This window comes from Corvus kubaryi, unplaced genomic scaffold (genome assembly GCF_017639235.1).
Source record: "Corvus kubaryi isolate FWS band 111438036 unplaced genomic scaffold, C.kubaryi_AGA036_p1.0 37354, whole genome shotgun sequence".
In the NCBI taxonomy this organism is placed as follows: Eukaryota; Metazoa; Chordata; class Aves; order Passeriformes; family Corvidae; genus Corvus; species Corvus kubaryi.
This window is the reverse complement of record NW_024581116.1, coordinates 3,643,606-3,659,051: the sequence shown is the minus strand read 5'-3', so window position 1 is coordinate 3,659,051 and position 15,446 is coordinate 3,643,606. Positions and strand designations below refer to the sequence as shown.

The 15,446-nt window shown below is 40.0% G+C and overlaps 1 protein-coding gene across 2 annotated transcripts in view; it reads left to right on the top strand.

The window, feature by feature from the left end:
- The window catches only part of CLIC5 (chloride intracellular channel 5), an 80,757-nt gene that overhangs the window by 33,493 nt on the left and 31,818 nt on the right, over positions 1-15,446 (top strand). For both annotated transcript variants that reach the window (XM_042032810.1, XM_042032811.1), the window contains exons 2-4: positions 13,303-13,412; positions 13,756-13,881; positions 15,206-15,312. In XM_042032810.1, the coding sequence (XP_041888744.1) occupies positions 13,303-13,412; positions 13,756-13,881; positions 15,206-15,312 (343 nt within the window). The remainder of the gene's footprint in view (positions 1-13,302; positions 13,413-13,755; positions 13,882-15,205; positions 15,313-15,446) is intronic.

Genomic DNA, 15,446 nt, shown 5'->3' with positions numbered 1-15,446 from the left:
GAGTTTATCTTAAAAGAGATGATTCAGCAATAATACTGAATGCTCACTGTAGACAGCTCCTCAGGTCCAACCTTGAAGAACTGGGGAAGGATGTGGCCAAGATGGGAACTTTGAACAAGTTATCTAACTTTATAAAAAAGTTATATAAACTTTATAAAATTTATAAGGTTATAATTAGTCCCATGACATCTCTTTTGCTCTGGCTACCAAGAATTATTAATTTTTTAATTCATTAAAAATTATTTGAATATTTATTTAACATTTATTTAAAGCCATATCCAGGATCTTTGAAAGTGAGTGCAGTGTTAGTACTAATCACCTTGTGCCATGCTGCCAGAAAGAGGGATTTTGTACTAACAAATGTTTAGCTTTTTATTGGAAGTGTGAAATTATAGGATTTCTCTTATTTGTTATTTTTGAAAGACCACTCGTGTGTGCTTGACATTTTACAACAATAGGAAAAAAAAATTTAGAGAGAATCATTTTAGAGAGAATCGTGAGTAAAGATGAAAAAATAGCTAATTCTTCAGAGCTTATTCACGTACTTGAAGGAATTGGGCTTAGCTGTACACAAATGTATAGAAAATGTTCAGAAATTCTCTTGCCAAATGCTGGTTTCTCAATTACCTGATTAACCTGGATTGTCTCCAGAGAAGGTGGAACCTTCTTGTGAACTTAACAATAATGGGTGAGGTAATTTAGAGGGCATGATCCTTGTGTCACACTCCATTTCCACCATATTGAAAAGGATTGGTTTAATTTGAATAAAGCCACCTGGGTGACAATGTCAGAGAAGCAGAGTGGAGAGCCAGAGAAAGGAATGGGAGCTGGAGGTGAGATCTCAGTGTTGCTGACACCAAATCATTGGTGAAGGCCAGGGAATGGGGAATATGGCTGAAAGGTGAGGGGCATAAAATGAAAGAAAATCAACAAAATGTTTATTTTTTTGCGGCGGGAAGAGAGCGAGCAAGTGATATTTGGGAAGAAGGCTCCTGGTTGCTTCTGAGACAGCTGTGAGAGGAAAGAACAGGCTGGAGAAGAGTTTTGGTGTACAGCCATTCTGGGGTCACTGCTGGGCTTTTTGGAGGGTGCTCCACTTGGAATATGAGGAACTTAGGAGTGATAAGAATAAAAACCCAAAAGATGATATTTGGAATCAACAGCATGGTCAAGGATCCCAGAAACAAAAGGACAGTAGGAGGTGAAGAGGTGCTAGGGAAGGGGCGATGGATTATTTTAATTAATAGCATTGAATTAAACTTAATTAAGCTTTGGGTTTGTTTTTTTTCATCCTCCATAAGAGGATAAAATGGAATTAGAGGAAGTTCAGTCTGAGCAGCAAGTCAAAATTTGTTTCGAGAAAATTATCAAAACTGTTTCCTATGAAAAGTTTTTAAAGCATTTCAAACTGACCTAAACAGTACAGACACAGGAATTTAAGAAGTCATCCTGCACTGGGATACTGACTAAATAAGAGATGTGTTCCAAACTCCTCTCATTGAGCTGACTGTTTTTTCTGTTTACAACATTTATCATACATTAATTTCAGAAGCCCATACTGCAAAAAAAATTTGTAACTTCTGCTTTTACTCATACACACACTTATTCAAAATGGCTCAGTGGCTTTTGGAAAGAATCACTGTTTATTTTCTCCACCCCTTGATATTGAGCACACAAATTGTTTTGCTTTTAGGTGAGTCCCAAGGAACATTTACTTGCTGTTAGTGTGTATGTCTTAAGACTCTTGGTTTCACTGCAGGTATTTCCATTTATAAACTCAGAACTTGCTCTCTGTTTCTTATTTAATGAAATATTCAGACAGTGGCATCAGAAAAGACTGCCTTGTAGTGCAACACCCCTCTAATGGCTAAATATGACTGCATGTCTGTGTAGATGATCAGATGAACAAATACAGCAAGGAAGAAAATACTAACAGTGAAAAAAATATCCCCTCAATACTAAACTCTGTAATTATTTCTCTGTGAGTAGCTGGAAACCAGAAAATTTATTTATAAGGCATTTTTATTCTCAGGGCATTATGGCTCAGTCCAAATACCGGTAATATTGTATTGATAATTAGTTTATTGGAGTGATTGTGGGTTGCACTTGAAGTCACACTGAGGTGCAAACATCACACCAAAGACTGGTTTGGGCCTGTGGTTTGCTGCTCTTTGAAGCAGAGCTTTCAGTGGAAGTCACAAACGCTCATCACATTTTGGGGTGGAGCTTCTCCCTGTGCCTTCTGCAGGGCTCTGAACTTTGGAGATGCAAAAGGAGAGAGGAAGGCCCAGTCCTACCCACTATGGGACACCTCCTGAGGGCTGCCAATTGCTCTTTTAACCCATTCAAAGTCACTGATGAACTGTATTTTTATGATGATAATAAGATACAAACCAAGACCCCTGAGGACACATTATGGGGCCAGCTGATATGGTAAATGCCCTTATCAGCAGCACCCACCATTCAGACCTTTATATGCAGTGCCTGCAAGTGACTCTTTTCTAATACTGCAAATAAAGTCATGGAATTTCAATAAATAATTCAGCCCTGGATCTTATTTCGGGTTCAGCGTTAACTTTCAGCACCTGGCTGCTGTTATTATTTGTTAGTCTGATATGCTGCTTAGAGGCATGGAAATTTGGCTGCAATTCACCAACATTTGCAGAATATGCTAAATGACCAGATTACTACCCCTGGCTCAGAGATTTTTAACAGACGTGCAAATTCCAGATGTGCCAGATTTGATTCTTACAAGAAAAACTGCCTGCAGGATTCTGGTACTGTAATGGGAGCTATGCACAGATCTTGTTTTGGAGAAACAACTCCTGTATTTGCACCTGATCTCCACTAGAAACAGGAATAATTTGGCTATAATTTGCATTGCCTGCGACACCTTTTGACAATGATCTATCTCTCATTTTATTTTCTGCAACTTCCCCAGGGGGAAATGATTTTTTTGTATCTAATTAGCTCTCAGGATATAGAATCATCAATATCTGAGAGTATTAAAATTGGTGCTTTGTGAATAGATAAATTCTTTCTCACAAATTCTTTCTTCAGAGCACATAGAACTACTTGTGGTTTTAATCATTTATTAGGAAGAAACTAGTGAATCCAAAGTATTACTCCACTTTCACTGAAGTCAGTGGAAAATTTATCATTAGTGGGAATATTTTGTGTGAATATTGGCTGTTATGGAATTAGACAAGGTATGTTATCATTGAATCATAAAATATTTTGAGCTGGAAGGGACATTTTAAAGGTCATCTAGTCTGACCCCCCTGCAATAATCAGGGACATCTTTAACTAGATCAGTTTCCTGAGAGCCTTGTCCAGCCTGACCTTGAACCTTTCCAGGGATGGGACATCCAGAACTACTCTATTAGAACGAAACACATTAATGGGTGTGGCACCTAAAGGCAAAAACCCTAATAAGATCCTGCAGGCTTAAGCTTCCAGAATGAAGGAGCTGCATTATGGATATGCAGAGCATGAACAGTCACCAGTATCAATGTCTTGCAGGACAAGATCCTTCCAGTACCTGAAGGGAGCCAACGAGAAAGATGGAGAGAAAATATTTACAAGAACCTGGAGCAACAGGACAAGGGGGAATGGCTTAAAACTGAAAGAGAGCAGGTTTAGATTGGATATTAGGAAGAAGTTCTTCCCTGTGACGGTGGCAAGGCCCTGGCACGGGTTGCCCAGAGAAGCTGTGGCTGCCCCATCCCAGGAAGTGTCCAAGGCCGGGTTGGACAGGGCTTGGAGCGACCTGGGATAATGGAAGATGTTCCTGCCCATGGCAGAGCAGTTGGAAATTGATGATCTTTAAGGTCCCTTCCAACCAGAACCATTAGGATTCTAAGTTTATTTATCTTAAAAAAAAGTATTTGTGACTTTTTTGTTCAAAGTCCCTCTTCCTATGAGATACACCATTGTATCCGAAACAACCACCAGTAGCTGATGCTTCAGCATCTCTATTGACTTTTACTAAAACTGTGACAATTTTCTGAATACTTCTGTGTCCTGATTCCCCAGATCCTGTCACCAGGGTTCCTTCTAGTCCTTGAACCCACATGCATAGCTGCAATTGATAAATGAGAAAAGAAGATTACATGTATAAGTGATGTGACAAGTTAGGTGGCTTTTGGAAAACCGCATAAATGGGATGTTGACTTCCCTGGGAGCGAGCTGCTCCCTGCAATGCAAAAAGGCAACGCTAGAGGGGATTTTACTACCACTCTACGTGAGGCACGTGCCTCTCCCAAAAACCCTTCCAAGACATATGTTCTAGTTCAGCCACAAGATGTTGGCTACAGGCTGAGCGAAATCTATGTTTGTATGATGCAAAAGGTCAGGAGAGATTATGATAATTGTCCCTTCTGGCCATGAAACCTCTGAGTGAAATTCTGGTCCTGTCAAAGTCACGGGCAAATTTGCTGTCGATTTCACTGGAGCCAGACTCCATCCTGTGCAAGTCGGAGGGCAGCAAATGTCTGAGCCATCAAGCATCCAGCAGTGGCAGTAAGAGCAGCTTTGTTGTCAGAGTCACTAATATATACTGTTAGAAAGGATTTTTAAAACATCCTATGCCCCCTTTCCCCTCTGCAGCAGGATGAAATAAATCAAGACCAGTTTTACCGGTTTCTTTTGATTTCTTCAAAGCCTCCACTAAATGCAGATTACACAACCTCCTTAGAAAGCCTGCTTTGTGTTTCATTAGTCCTATAATTACACTAGCTTTTTTCCCTCCTAAATCTTTATTGTTGCAAATTGAGCAAAATGCTTAATCCCATCCTCTGTGGGCATGAACAACAATGGATCATCATCCTCTTTGTGAAACAGTCTTATACATGCTTGAGGACTGTTATGTTGTAGTAGAACAACACATGTACATCTCATTATCTTGTTGCTGTTTGCTGTAGGTGCACAGACTGATGATTCACATTGTTTGTGATTTATGTAAAACCTCCTTTGCTTTGCCCTCACCAGCTATTCCCCATCCTGCATTTTGTGTGTTACATTTTGTTTTTCTCACATCTTGCACCTTGAGGTTTATTTTGCTCAATTTTGATTTAAGTGATTTCAGACACTTCGTTCCAACTTCTTAGCATCACTTTGAGTCTACTCCTCTCCTGGGAAATCCCAGTAACCTCTCTGTGCTCATTGTTGTCAGGAAATTTTGTACGGTTCTGTCTGTTCCTTCCTCAGTTTTGCTAATGGAAACATTAAATATGACTCATCTTGTCACAGACATTTATGGTACCTTTATTTGTTATGTGTTTAAATGCTAACAGAAAACTTTATTATTGCTGCTCCATAAGTATTTTTTCAACTACTCATACAAGCACTTTGCAGAGGTTTCATGCAGGTCCTGTTTCCCTATTTTATTAATGAAAATACAGTCTGGATCTGATGTCATAAACCTTACAGAGGTCCGCTTCTGGGCACCTGGTGCTTCTTTCTTACCCAAAGTACTGGGAAACGTGGCAGAGAACAAAATTTACTTGGCTTAATTCATGTTATTTGTTCCTGATATGTCCATATTGTCTTTTCTTACCAACTTTAGATTTCTACATGCACTTGTGAGTTACTGTTACTCATTTGTTCCAGTATCTTTCTGTATGTTAAGTGTATGTATCTGACATCTCTTGAGTTCTTTTCTTGTTCCTGTGGAGTCTCGTTCCCAATGTATTATTGATGGGTCCCCAAGAAGCAAAGATTTTAAAAGCTGTTCTCTGAGGTTGCATCCATCCACTGGCTTATGTTGGTACCCAGGATTCTGTGCCAGGATCCTGGTGAGTGATGGGAACAGTTTTTATGCTGCTTTATTAGATTGGAAAAGGCTCAGGAAGAAGTGCAAAGGATGATTGTTACTTTTCCATCAAGCCAAGAATGAAACACCTGTATTTTCAGTCCAGTATGTCCCAAAGCACAGGAACTTCGTGCACAATCTGCTATTAAGAGCTATGATAAGAATGGCAATTTCTGGTTTTGAAGAATTTCAAGATTTCACTCTAAGTTGCTCTAAATCTAAAAACCCATTTTAAAACATTCCCAGTGTTACTAAACAGAGGCTGTGGTAGGTTTTCTGTGAGGAGGGAAACTGCAATAGTAATTTTAAAAGGAAATTTTGGCTGCTGGGTGGGCTGCTGGGCAGCCAGGAACCCTGCGAGTCCTGCTGAGCTGCACATTGTGATCGCACAGCTTTGTGTGGTCCCAGCACCCTGCCTGTCCTCAGGGGCTGGCCAAAGACCACAACTCCAGGTGTATTCCCAAGGTGATATGGCCAAAGCCTTTGTGCATCTCCATCAGGTATTTGTCAAATTCCAAGTGAGCTCCTCAAAGAATATTCTTCCAACGGAGATTTTATTTTTCAACACTCTTTAATTTTTTGTCTAGTTGCTCAAGAAAATCAGTGTCAGTGATACTTCCCTCTTACTGAGGCTTTTAAAATCAGCTTTTCATGTTGGGTGGCTTGTGACCTGATTTGCCAAGTGTAGAGAGTTGATACTTGTGAGAAATCAGCTGCCTTCAAATTGTCTCACAAGATCTAAAACTGCTAGCCACTGTGGGAATGTCAGCCTGCCTTAATACCCATCCTTTAGCCCATGTTTTGCTGACATTAAAACTATATAAATTAAAGACATCCTCTGTGTGATTTCTATCTATAGTATTGCTGGTGTTACTTAATGACTCTCACTCTTCTGGGGACTTTTCCCTTGTACATCACCCTGTGAAAGTCAGTCTTGGTGTTCAGAAATCCCTCACAGCAGAGCAGGCTGAAATATAGTCTCTTGGGAAAAAAAAAAGGTACCAAATTTAATTAATATATATGTGTGTAAACATATATATATATTTGTATATATTTGGTGTAGGAAGTTTTGTTATAGTTCCCACTACCTCTGATTATCTGATATTAATTTCTCATTAAGTTGACCCCATGCAAAGTTAAGTAACAGTTCTACAAATATAAATGAGAACAAAATAATAGCACGTTCTAGGGTATCAGACCACTGTGTGCTCTTCTACTCTGCTGATATTTGTCAAGTCATGGAACTTTAGAAGAAAGCAGAAGAGGTGATGGAATATCATGGAATCATTTCCATATGATGTGACTATTCACCTATGTCTAGTCTGTAGTTTTCTAACCCCAAACTGCACATGACTGATTGGAGTTCTCAGACACCCCAAAATTTATTTCAGAGCAAAACTTACTTCATGAAAGAGCTAGTACAGTGGCCTTTAGCTCCGACAAAGCCCTTGAGGCAACTGAGACCTATTTGTGCAGGTTGATCCCTGTACATGCAGATGTTCTGCTACCAGGACCTCAGCTGATGGGGCAGATGAATCTGGTCTTTAACTGTGAACATCCTAAGCCATCATGAAAGAATTCTCTGGAAGAAGCCAACCTATAGGTCCGATCCCTTCCTGCCCATGCTGCCCCTCATATAAAAAGTTGAAAAATCGTGATTTACCAATATAGATATAGATAATATTTGTCATGTCCTAACCACGTGATGCCCACCTGTGTTCAGCAGTTCCATCTGCTGAAAGTCCTGAATGCCTCAAGAGTACAAATTCATCTCTTCCAAAGCTGCAGAGATCTGAGAAGTGCAGTGACAGCTCCTTGGAGATCCTCAGCCCTGCTGATGTGCTGCTCAGCTGGTTGGAACCCAGTGTGAGAAGCCAGCTCCCCTCAAACTGGCCGGCAGCACAGACCCAGTTCAGCTTATGTGCATCTAAAATACATGCCTGTATGTAATGCCAAACTTGGACAGCATTTTGGCTGGCTTTTGGGGAGCTGGCTAAAGAGAGTCACCACTTCCTTTTTTTTTTTTGTTACTACCCTGACAATCCTTCAGGCACATGCTCTATTTTTATTTGACATATATGCACATGGTCCATTTCCATGTGTGTGTTATTAGGGACATATTCCTGCTCTGTCTTGCTCTCCCTTGGAAGGCTGCTGCCCACAGCTTCTCCCAGCAAAATGAAATCTCAGGAAAAGTCCAATGAAGTTAAAATGCTGCACAGCAAATTTATTATTGTTTTTGTAGGCCTATATTCAGGAAAGTACTTAAGTATGTGCTTAAGTCCTATTGAAGTCAACAGGACTTAAGAACATGCTTAAAGTCAAGCATATACTTCCTCTGAATTCAGATGTATTTCAGCACATGCTTAAATGCTTTTCTGAACCAGAGCCACAGTCAACAAGAGTGTCCTGTGACACACAGGGTTTGTGTGATGAGATTTACTTCTTACTTGAGACCTACCAGTGCTGCCCTATGAATGCACGGTTCTTACCTTGCCTCTCTGTTGGTGGCACTCCAAAAAGCTCGCTGGATTTTGCATTTGGAGGAGAAGTTGGGAAAGAAAAAAAGACAAGAAAATGGAAAAAAATAACCCTTGCTAAAGCAATACCTTGGCATGTCTGATCTCACGTTGCAACCCATGGGTTTTCCCTACAATGAAGATTTGTGCTATTGTGTGTGTGGTATAATTACTGAGACTTTTTTTTTCTTAATAGCACAATAAATAGGATATTTCCTGGCCTGCTTTGCATTTCCAATAGGATTTTCACTTCCCCTTTGGGTTCTGAGTGTAAGGAGAGTAAGTGTCAAAAGGCAGGAGCTTTCCCAGTTTTAAAACAGAGAGGGTTTTAAAAATTACCATGTGTAATGTGAGCCTTGATTTTGATTGTAGGGATGATGAAATCAAATCCCTCCTTAATCCATACTGAGAAACATTGAGGTGAATTAGCCTGCTTGTTTCTGTTAACTTGTTCAAATCCTTTTGAAAAAGAAATGTGTTTTAGTGTCATCAAAAATATCTCCCTGCTTTACCCCACAGTCTAACAGACCCCTGGACCATGTGCAGAGTGACCCTAATGCAGTGAAAGGAGAAGAAGAATAAATAAACCCAAATACATTATTTTCCTGGAAAAAACACAGTGCTTTGCCATACGGAATTCTTTCCAGAGCTGCCATTTTAAAGCTAGATGCTTAGTCATTATTAATGATGGTATATTTCTTTAAAGTTCTATATTTTGGGAAAAACTGAAACTTGTCTTTTTTTCCTCCCTTAAGGTTAGTTAAATAATATACAGTTGTCTGTGTGTATTGCAGTCCCCATGTGTGTACAGTTGGAGTATTTTTGGAATATGTGTGGAAGTTTATTCCAGTTATTTCATTTATAGCAAAGTATTAGCTTGAACTTGAGAAGAGCTCCTGTTCACATCTTTCAGCTGTGCTGTGCAGTGCTTGGAGGCTTTTGATATTGCCATGACTTTACAAAAATATTTGACACAAGTTCATAAAATCACTGAGACTGTTTTTTCTCCCTCCCAGAACCTCCTTAATTTTGTTAATTGATAATGTGTCCATGCAGCCCCCACACATTGCAGCACACAAATGTCATTAAGGTTTAATTAATTCATTAAAAATAGCTGAACTATTTGAGGAGGAGCACCTTATAATTAATAAAGGGGAACATGTTGTTCATTCTTGCCGTTACTGAGATAAAGGGAAGCAGCTGGTCTGACAGTAGGCTTTTCCTGACGTGATTATACTGGGTTCCAGGGCAGCACCTTGCATCACTTGGTGTGAAGGACAGAAATGGCTGGAGATTAAGTAGAAAAGCATACTTTTTGAGTAGGTAAACTAATAAAATTATGTTTGTGGGAAGCAATGGGAGCACAGAGTGATGTTTCCAAGATGAAGAAACCTAAGTCTCTAGAAATTCTGTCTCCAGAAACTCCAGACTTTTCTATTTCTGGGATCCATGTTCATCCCAGTTAAGACACTCAGTGGATTCAGTCAAAGTGAAAGGTGGACACATTCATCTTTCCAATGTGCATCTTGGCCTTGCCCACACAGGAGACCTTCCCTTGGGCACCTAAATTAAAACTTCAGTGGTATGAGCACTGATTGGCCAAAGAGTCTGGCCCAGAAAATCCTCAAATCTGTTTTATTTTTTCATGGTCACTATGGGAATTTGCCTTTTCAGGTGAGGCTCTGCTCTGTTGGGAGTGCACTTTAACAACTCTTATCTCCTTTATCCTAGGGCCCACAAAGCTTCAAGTCTGTCCCTAGCTGCAATCTTTTAATTAGAATTGTCCTTACTGTCCCTAGTTACAATCATTGTATCAGAAATATCCAGCATTACTGGCAGGGAGAGTGCATATGTCACCAACTTGCTCCATTTTATAAGTGCATCATCACTTTTACTGTGTTTCAGGGAAGCTGCATGAGAAAGATTTTGTGAACAACAGCAGGGATAAATGATGGTTCTCCAGCTTATCAATTATTTGTTCTTTTCTTTCCATCCACTGCTTGAGTTCTTGATCTTGATGAAGGTATTATTTAATTCCTGCCTTTCTGAGCTGTTACCCTTGGACAGTTATGTAATAGGTTTGTATTTAGGCACTAGTAGGGTGCTTTAAAAAAGCTGTTTTTCTTTGAAGCTCAGAGTGACTAAGCCTGGCAAGTTTTCACTTCTTTCTCATCTCCTCCTGGTAGTTAATAGACTTCACAAGGGATCTCAAAACACTCTGATAAGCCTTTGAAGTTGTTACCTACTAAGGTTTTGCTCTCTCTGTGTGCTGAACATTGAATTACTGACTGCTGTTAGAAGCAATGAGAAAGGCTTCACAAAACCGACAGAGCCTTGCCTATAATTTCCACAGAAAAAGAGCTGAATAATGGATAAATTGTGTTGCTGGGGAGATTTTGATTCTGTTCCCTCCTCTGTCACCAGTTTGCCTTGTGATTTGTGGTAGCATTTTCAGTTATGCCAGTCACATGAGATCAAAACCCATGAGTCAGTCTCCACCCAAATCATGAGCCTGGCTTCCAGATCCCGGAGCTTTGAACAGAGATCATACCGTACTTTTTCTTTAGTTTGCCTTTTGTTCTTGGAATTTCCTCTGCCTATTCCCAATGTGTCTCTAGCAATAAATGTTTCCCATTGCTTTGGAAGTGTTGAGAAGGATTTTTGACCATTTGGGGCTGTTGGAGGCCTCGTTTGACCTACACAATGATTTTATTTTGATCGCCAAGTGAATCTTATTTCTTCCAGATTTCACATCTTTTTTCTTTTCCCAATGACTTCTACACTCCTTAGCCCCACACAATCCATCACTTCTATTTCTTCCTTGTCATTATCATTCTTCCAGGCACATTCTGTAGCTCTTGGGGATGTCCTGTGCTAAGAGTTGGTCTCAATGATCCTAGTTGGTCCCTTCCAACTCAGCAGATTCTGTGATTCAGCTGATTCTATGATTCAGCTGCTCCGCTTTCCTTTAGTCCTCTGGTCTGGAGATGGTTTTTCACCATTCCCTTGAAGGACAGAGAACGTATAAGAAGATGCAGGTCTAAGTAACCCTTAACCTTTGCATGAGAATAAACAATTGGGGAGAGCAGGGAAATGGTGTTCCTGTGTCTTTCCTGAAAAAGATGAATTGTGATTTATGACTAAGATGGTCAAAAAAACAAGGGGAAAATTGGTGTCATATCACTATTTTCTCCCATAGCATTTGCCTCTTTTCAGGAAGGGTAAGAAGTCAAAAGTTCCTGGCAATGGTTTAACAAGCTAAATCCAAATCAAAAAATGTGACTTTGCAGTAATTATGGCGTGCACTATGGTGGTGCCTGGTATTCCCATGGTGACATTGTTGCTGTTGCCATGAAATTTGCAGAACAGAGCTAATGATTAAATTAAGAAAATTTTGCAGAACCAGGCTACTCACACCTCAGGTAGAATGCTCATCCTCCCGCCCTACCACTCCTTCACCCACATTGTTTGTTGATCCTTGCCTATGCCATGTGCCAGACATACTGCAGATCCATAATATCAAGTAAAACTGCAGCCAAACTGTTCCCCCTTATATCCAAGTACCTCTAGAGTCTCAGTGCTTGAAACTGAATCTGAACCGAGATCACAGCTCTTTACACAGCTCTAAACTTTGCGACAGGTTGCCTCCAAGCCCTGAATTCACAGTCCCTCTATAGTTTAGTGACAGGACATGTGGAATTTGTTCTTAAACCCAGAATCATCAAAAGCTTCATTCAAGACATGAAGAAGATTCTTGATGCCCACCAGCAAATCTTTTGGCTGAACATTTCACAGGCAAGGCCTGAATTTGTACCAACTGGCCATGTCTCAAAATGTTTCTAGTTGTGCTGGGGATGTTTCACAAGCTGCAATAATTAGAAGTGATTCTTTAAGACAAAGAAATGCTACCTCACAGCTTGAATATTAATAAGAGAAAATTTATGAGAGCCAACAGACTCATATAATATTGTCTCCAGCGGAGAAGGGCATTTAGTTGCTTAGCTCTTTCATCAGCCATTTTCAGACACACACTGTGCATAAAATACAGTTATGCAACCCATGTGGGTCAACAACGGAAGGTTGGTTGCTTCAGCAGGATTATAAGAATCTTTTAAACACAATGGTATCGCAAATTAAAATGGAAATCTATCAAAACCATTATTGTCCTGAAAGCTTTGGCCACAAGTATAATTATTGTAGAAGGATGTTGCCCTTGGCCGCAAGTTTGGCTCAGTTCAGCTGGTGTTATTTGTATCTCTCCATGGCTCAAAGTTAGAATTTACATGGCTAAGGACCATACATTTTTAAAAGGAAAAAATAGGCTGTTTCCTCAATGCTAACACTAACAGTTTTGTATTGTTGTGTAGTGGCTTGTAGGCAACTCATTAGATACTAGAGATAGGAACAGACTGAGTGTGGTGGCTGAAACCTGCCTTGAACCTCAGAAGATTCAGAGGGAGATTTCTGTCTGGACCAGGCTGTTTGTGTCTGAGGCAGTTGTTGATGTTAACCAGAGCAAGGCAATGTCCAGAGTTCTTGGGTTTAACTCTAAAGTAGGTGTTTTAGATAGTAAAACAGTGAAGCAGATACTGAGCTGATAAAAACTGCAGTCCACAGACTTAAATAGAGCAGAAAGCAGGTCCTGAGTTTGTCCACCCTGTCCATGAAGCAGACAGTCCTGTAGGGATGAGAGTAGTTGAAAGAATACCCTGGATGTTGCTTGCCATCAGCAAGGACCACATCTCCTTACAGCTGCCCTCAGGAGAGGCTCCATGTTGCATCCTTGATCTCCTGTCAAAGGCTGAATCCTGCAGTAACTCCATTCTTGTGTTGATGATAAACTATATTAAATAACAGGCACTGCTGGTTATTTTTAAAATGCTTATTTTTCTTTCAACATCCGCTTTTCCGTCTTGAGGGAAGTAAATGGGTAACAAGTCTGAAATCCATTTTTCCTCTCCTGTCCCGCAGGCCGGTATAGATGGAGAAAGCATTGGGAACTGCCCATTTTCCCAGCGTCTCTTCATGATCCTGTGGCTCAAAGGAGTTGTGTTCAATGTCACCACTGTTGACCTGAAAAGGTAAAAATTGTTCAGTTTAATTGAAAATAGTTGTATGATGCAGTGTTTGCACTATAGAAAGACCCCTCCAAGTTAAATCAGATTTTTATCTGGCCTAGAGAGCCTGTGGTGCACAACAAAATAGTTGGGATTCAGGTTTGGTTGTTGGTTTTTTTCTTTTACTTGTGGAATGTTTTTATATTAACAGGGTGCTTGGGGTAGTTTCAAAGTCTTCTAACCACAAATTACAGGAGAGAGAGAGAAAAAAAAAAAAAGGCAGACTGATTTTGTAGGAACTATAAATATCTGTGCAACTACCCGACCATAAAGATTAGTGATTTCATGACTTTTTCTCTGCTTGCAGAAAGCCAGCTGACCTGCACAATCTGGCTCCTGGGACCCACCCACCTTTCCTGACATTTAATGGAGAAGTCAAGACAGATGTTAACAAGATTGAGGAATTCTTGGAAGAGATTCTTGCACCTCCAAAGTAAGACCTTCAGATTTTTTTTCAGTCAATATTCCATTTCCTAGGAATGAAAGATGTCCTAAGAAGAGTTCCTAAAAAGCACTCCTACAACTTTTATTTACAGGAGTTATATTTATTTATGAAACTTGCTGGCTTCAGTGAGATGACTTCCATGTGTGAAGGTTACTTGTGTGACTAATAACTGCAGAATGTTTTCTCTGTACACATTTCAGGATGCCCTTGTATGCAGAATTAAGGAGACCAGTACTAGAAAAATTTTGTAGGGGTCTGGTGGCCACATTTTGCAAAACTAAAAATAGCTTGGAATAGATGCTGAGAATTGCCACACAAAATATCTGTGCCAGGAAAAGCATTTTACAGTGAAAAACTAGAGGTTTCTGAGCTGTATGGTGTGTTAGGAAGGTTGGAAAGGGAACTGATTACAGAGGACTAGAGGCTCTGGAGGCAGAAAAGTGCTCATTATTCTAGTCAAGAAATGACAAGAGCCCATGACTGGAAGCTATAACCAAACTAATTCGGATTAGAAATAAGGCCCAGATTTTTTCAGTATGAAAAAGCTACCAATGAAAGGTTTAGATTTACCAGATATGCCTTACTTAGTCAAACGTTTTGGACTTTATACAAGGATAATGAGAAAAAGAAATAGTTGGCTTGTGAGTTGGACCTTAGAATCTATGAATCAATCAAATTTGGCTTGCTTCCTTATGAAGCATTTTACCTCCAAGTGAATCAGCAACTATAGGCCTGTCCTGAGGCAAGAGATCAGGTATTTAAATTTTCTATACTCTGCTCCAAGACCACTGAAGTCAGTAGGAATCATTAGTTTGTGTTTATCTTTCAAATCAATATATTCATTTTTACTAAATGTCTATAAAAAGCAGTGCAGAGACTGGAACATTTATGTTCCTTCACGTGGTTAATCCTAACACCAGTTGCTATTCCATCCTGGAGTACATTTTCAGTGCAGAGGATTAGACACGACTGCCATTCATAATGGAGAGAGCTGGCTGCCAAACTCCCCTGCACCTTTCTGGAAATTTATGCTTCCTTCTGATTTAAGGCTGATTTTGGGTTGTGGTTACATAAAGCACAAGTGCAATTACCTTTGTCTTGACACCATCCCTGTGTAACTCCCCACACGCCTGCCTTGACAGACAGATCACAGATATGGTTAAGAGTGTCTTGCCAAGCTGTTGTTTTGAGATAATGAGTGTTAATTACAGTTCTTCACACAGGAAGTTTTTCTCTCCTCTTGTAAATTATATTTGTAGCCATCACTGTGGTGCTGGTAAGAAGATGTAAGTCTCCACTTTTGCCTTTTCAGGTACCCCAAGCTGGCTGCTAAGCACCGGGAATCAAACACTGCTGGAATTGATATATTTTCCAAATTTTCTGCATACATCAAGAACACCAAGCAGCAGGATAATGCTGGTGAGTATGACCACTGCCAAATGTGCCAGGGAGTTTGTGTGCTTAGAAGTGGAAGAATTTTGCCATTCTCTCATCATTTTATTGTAAACTCTGTTCAGATGACATCAGGTAGGTCTGCTGATCAGCTTGAGGTG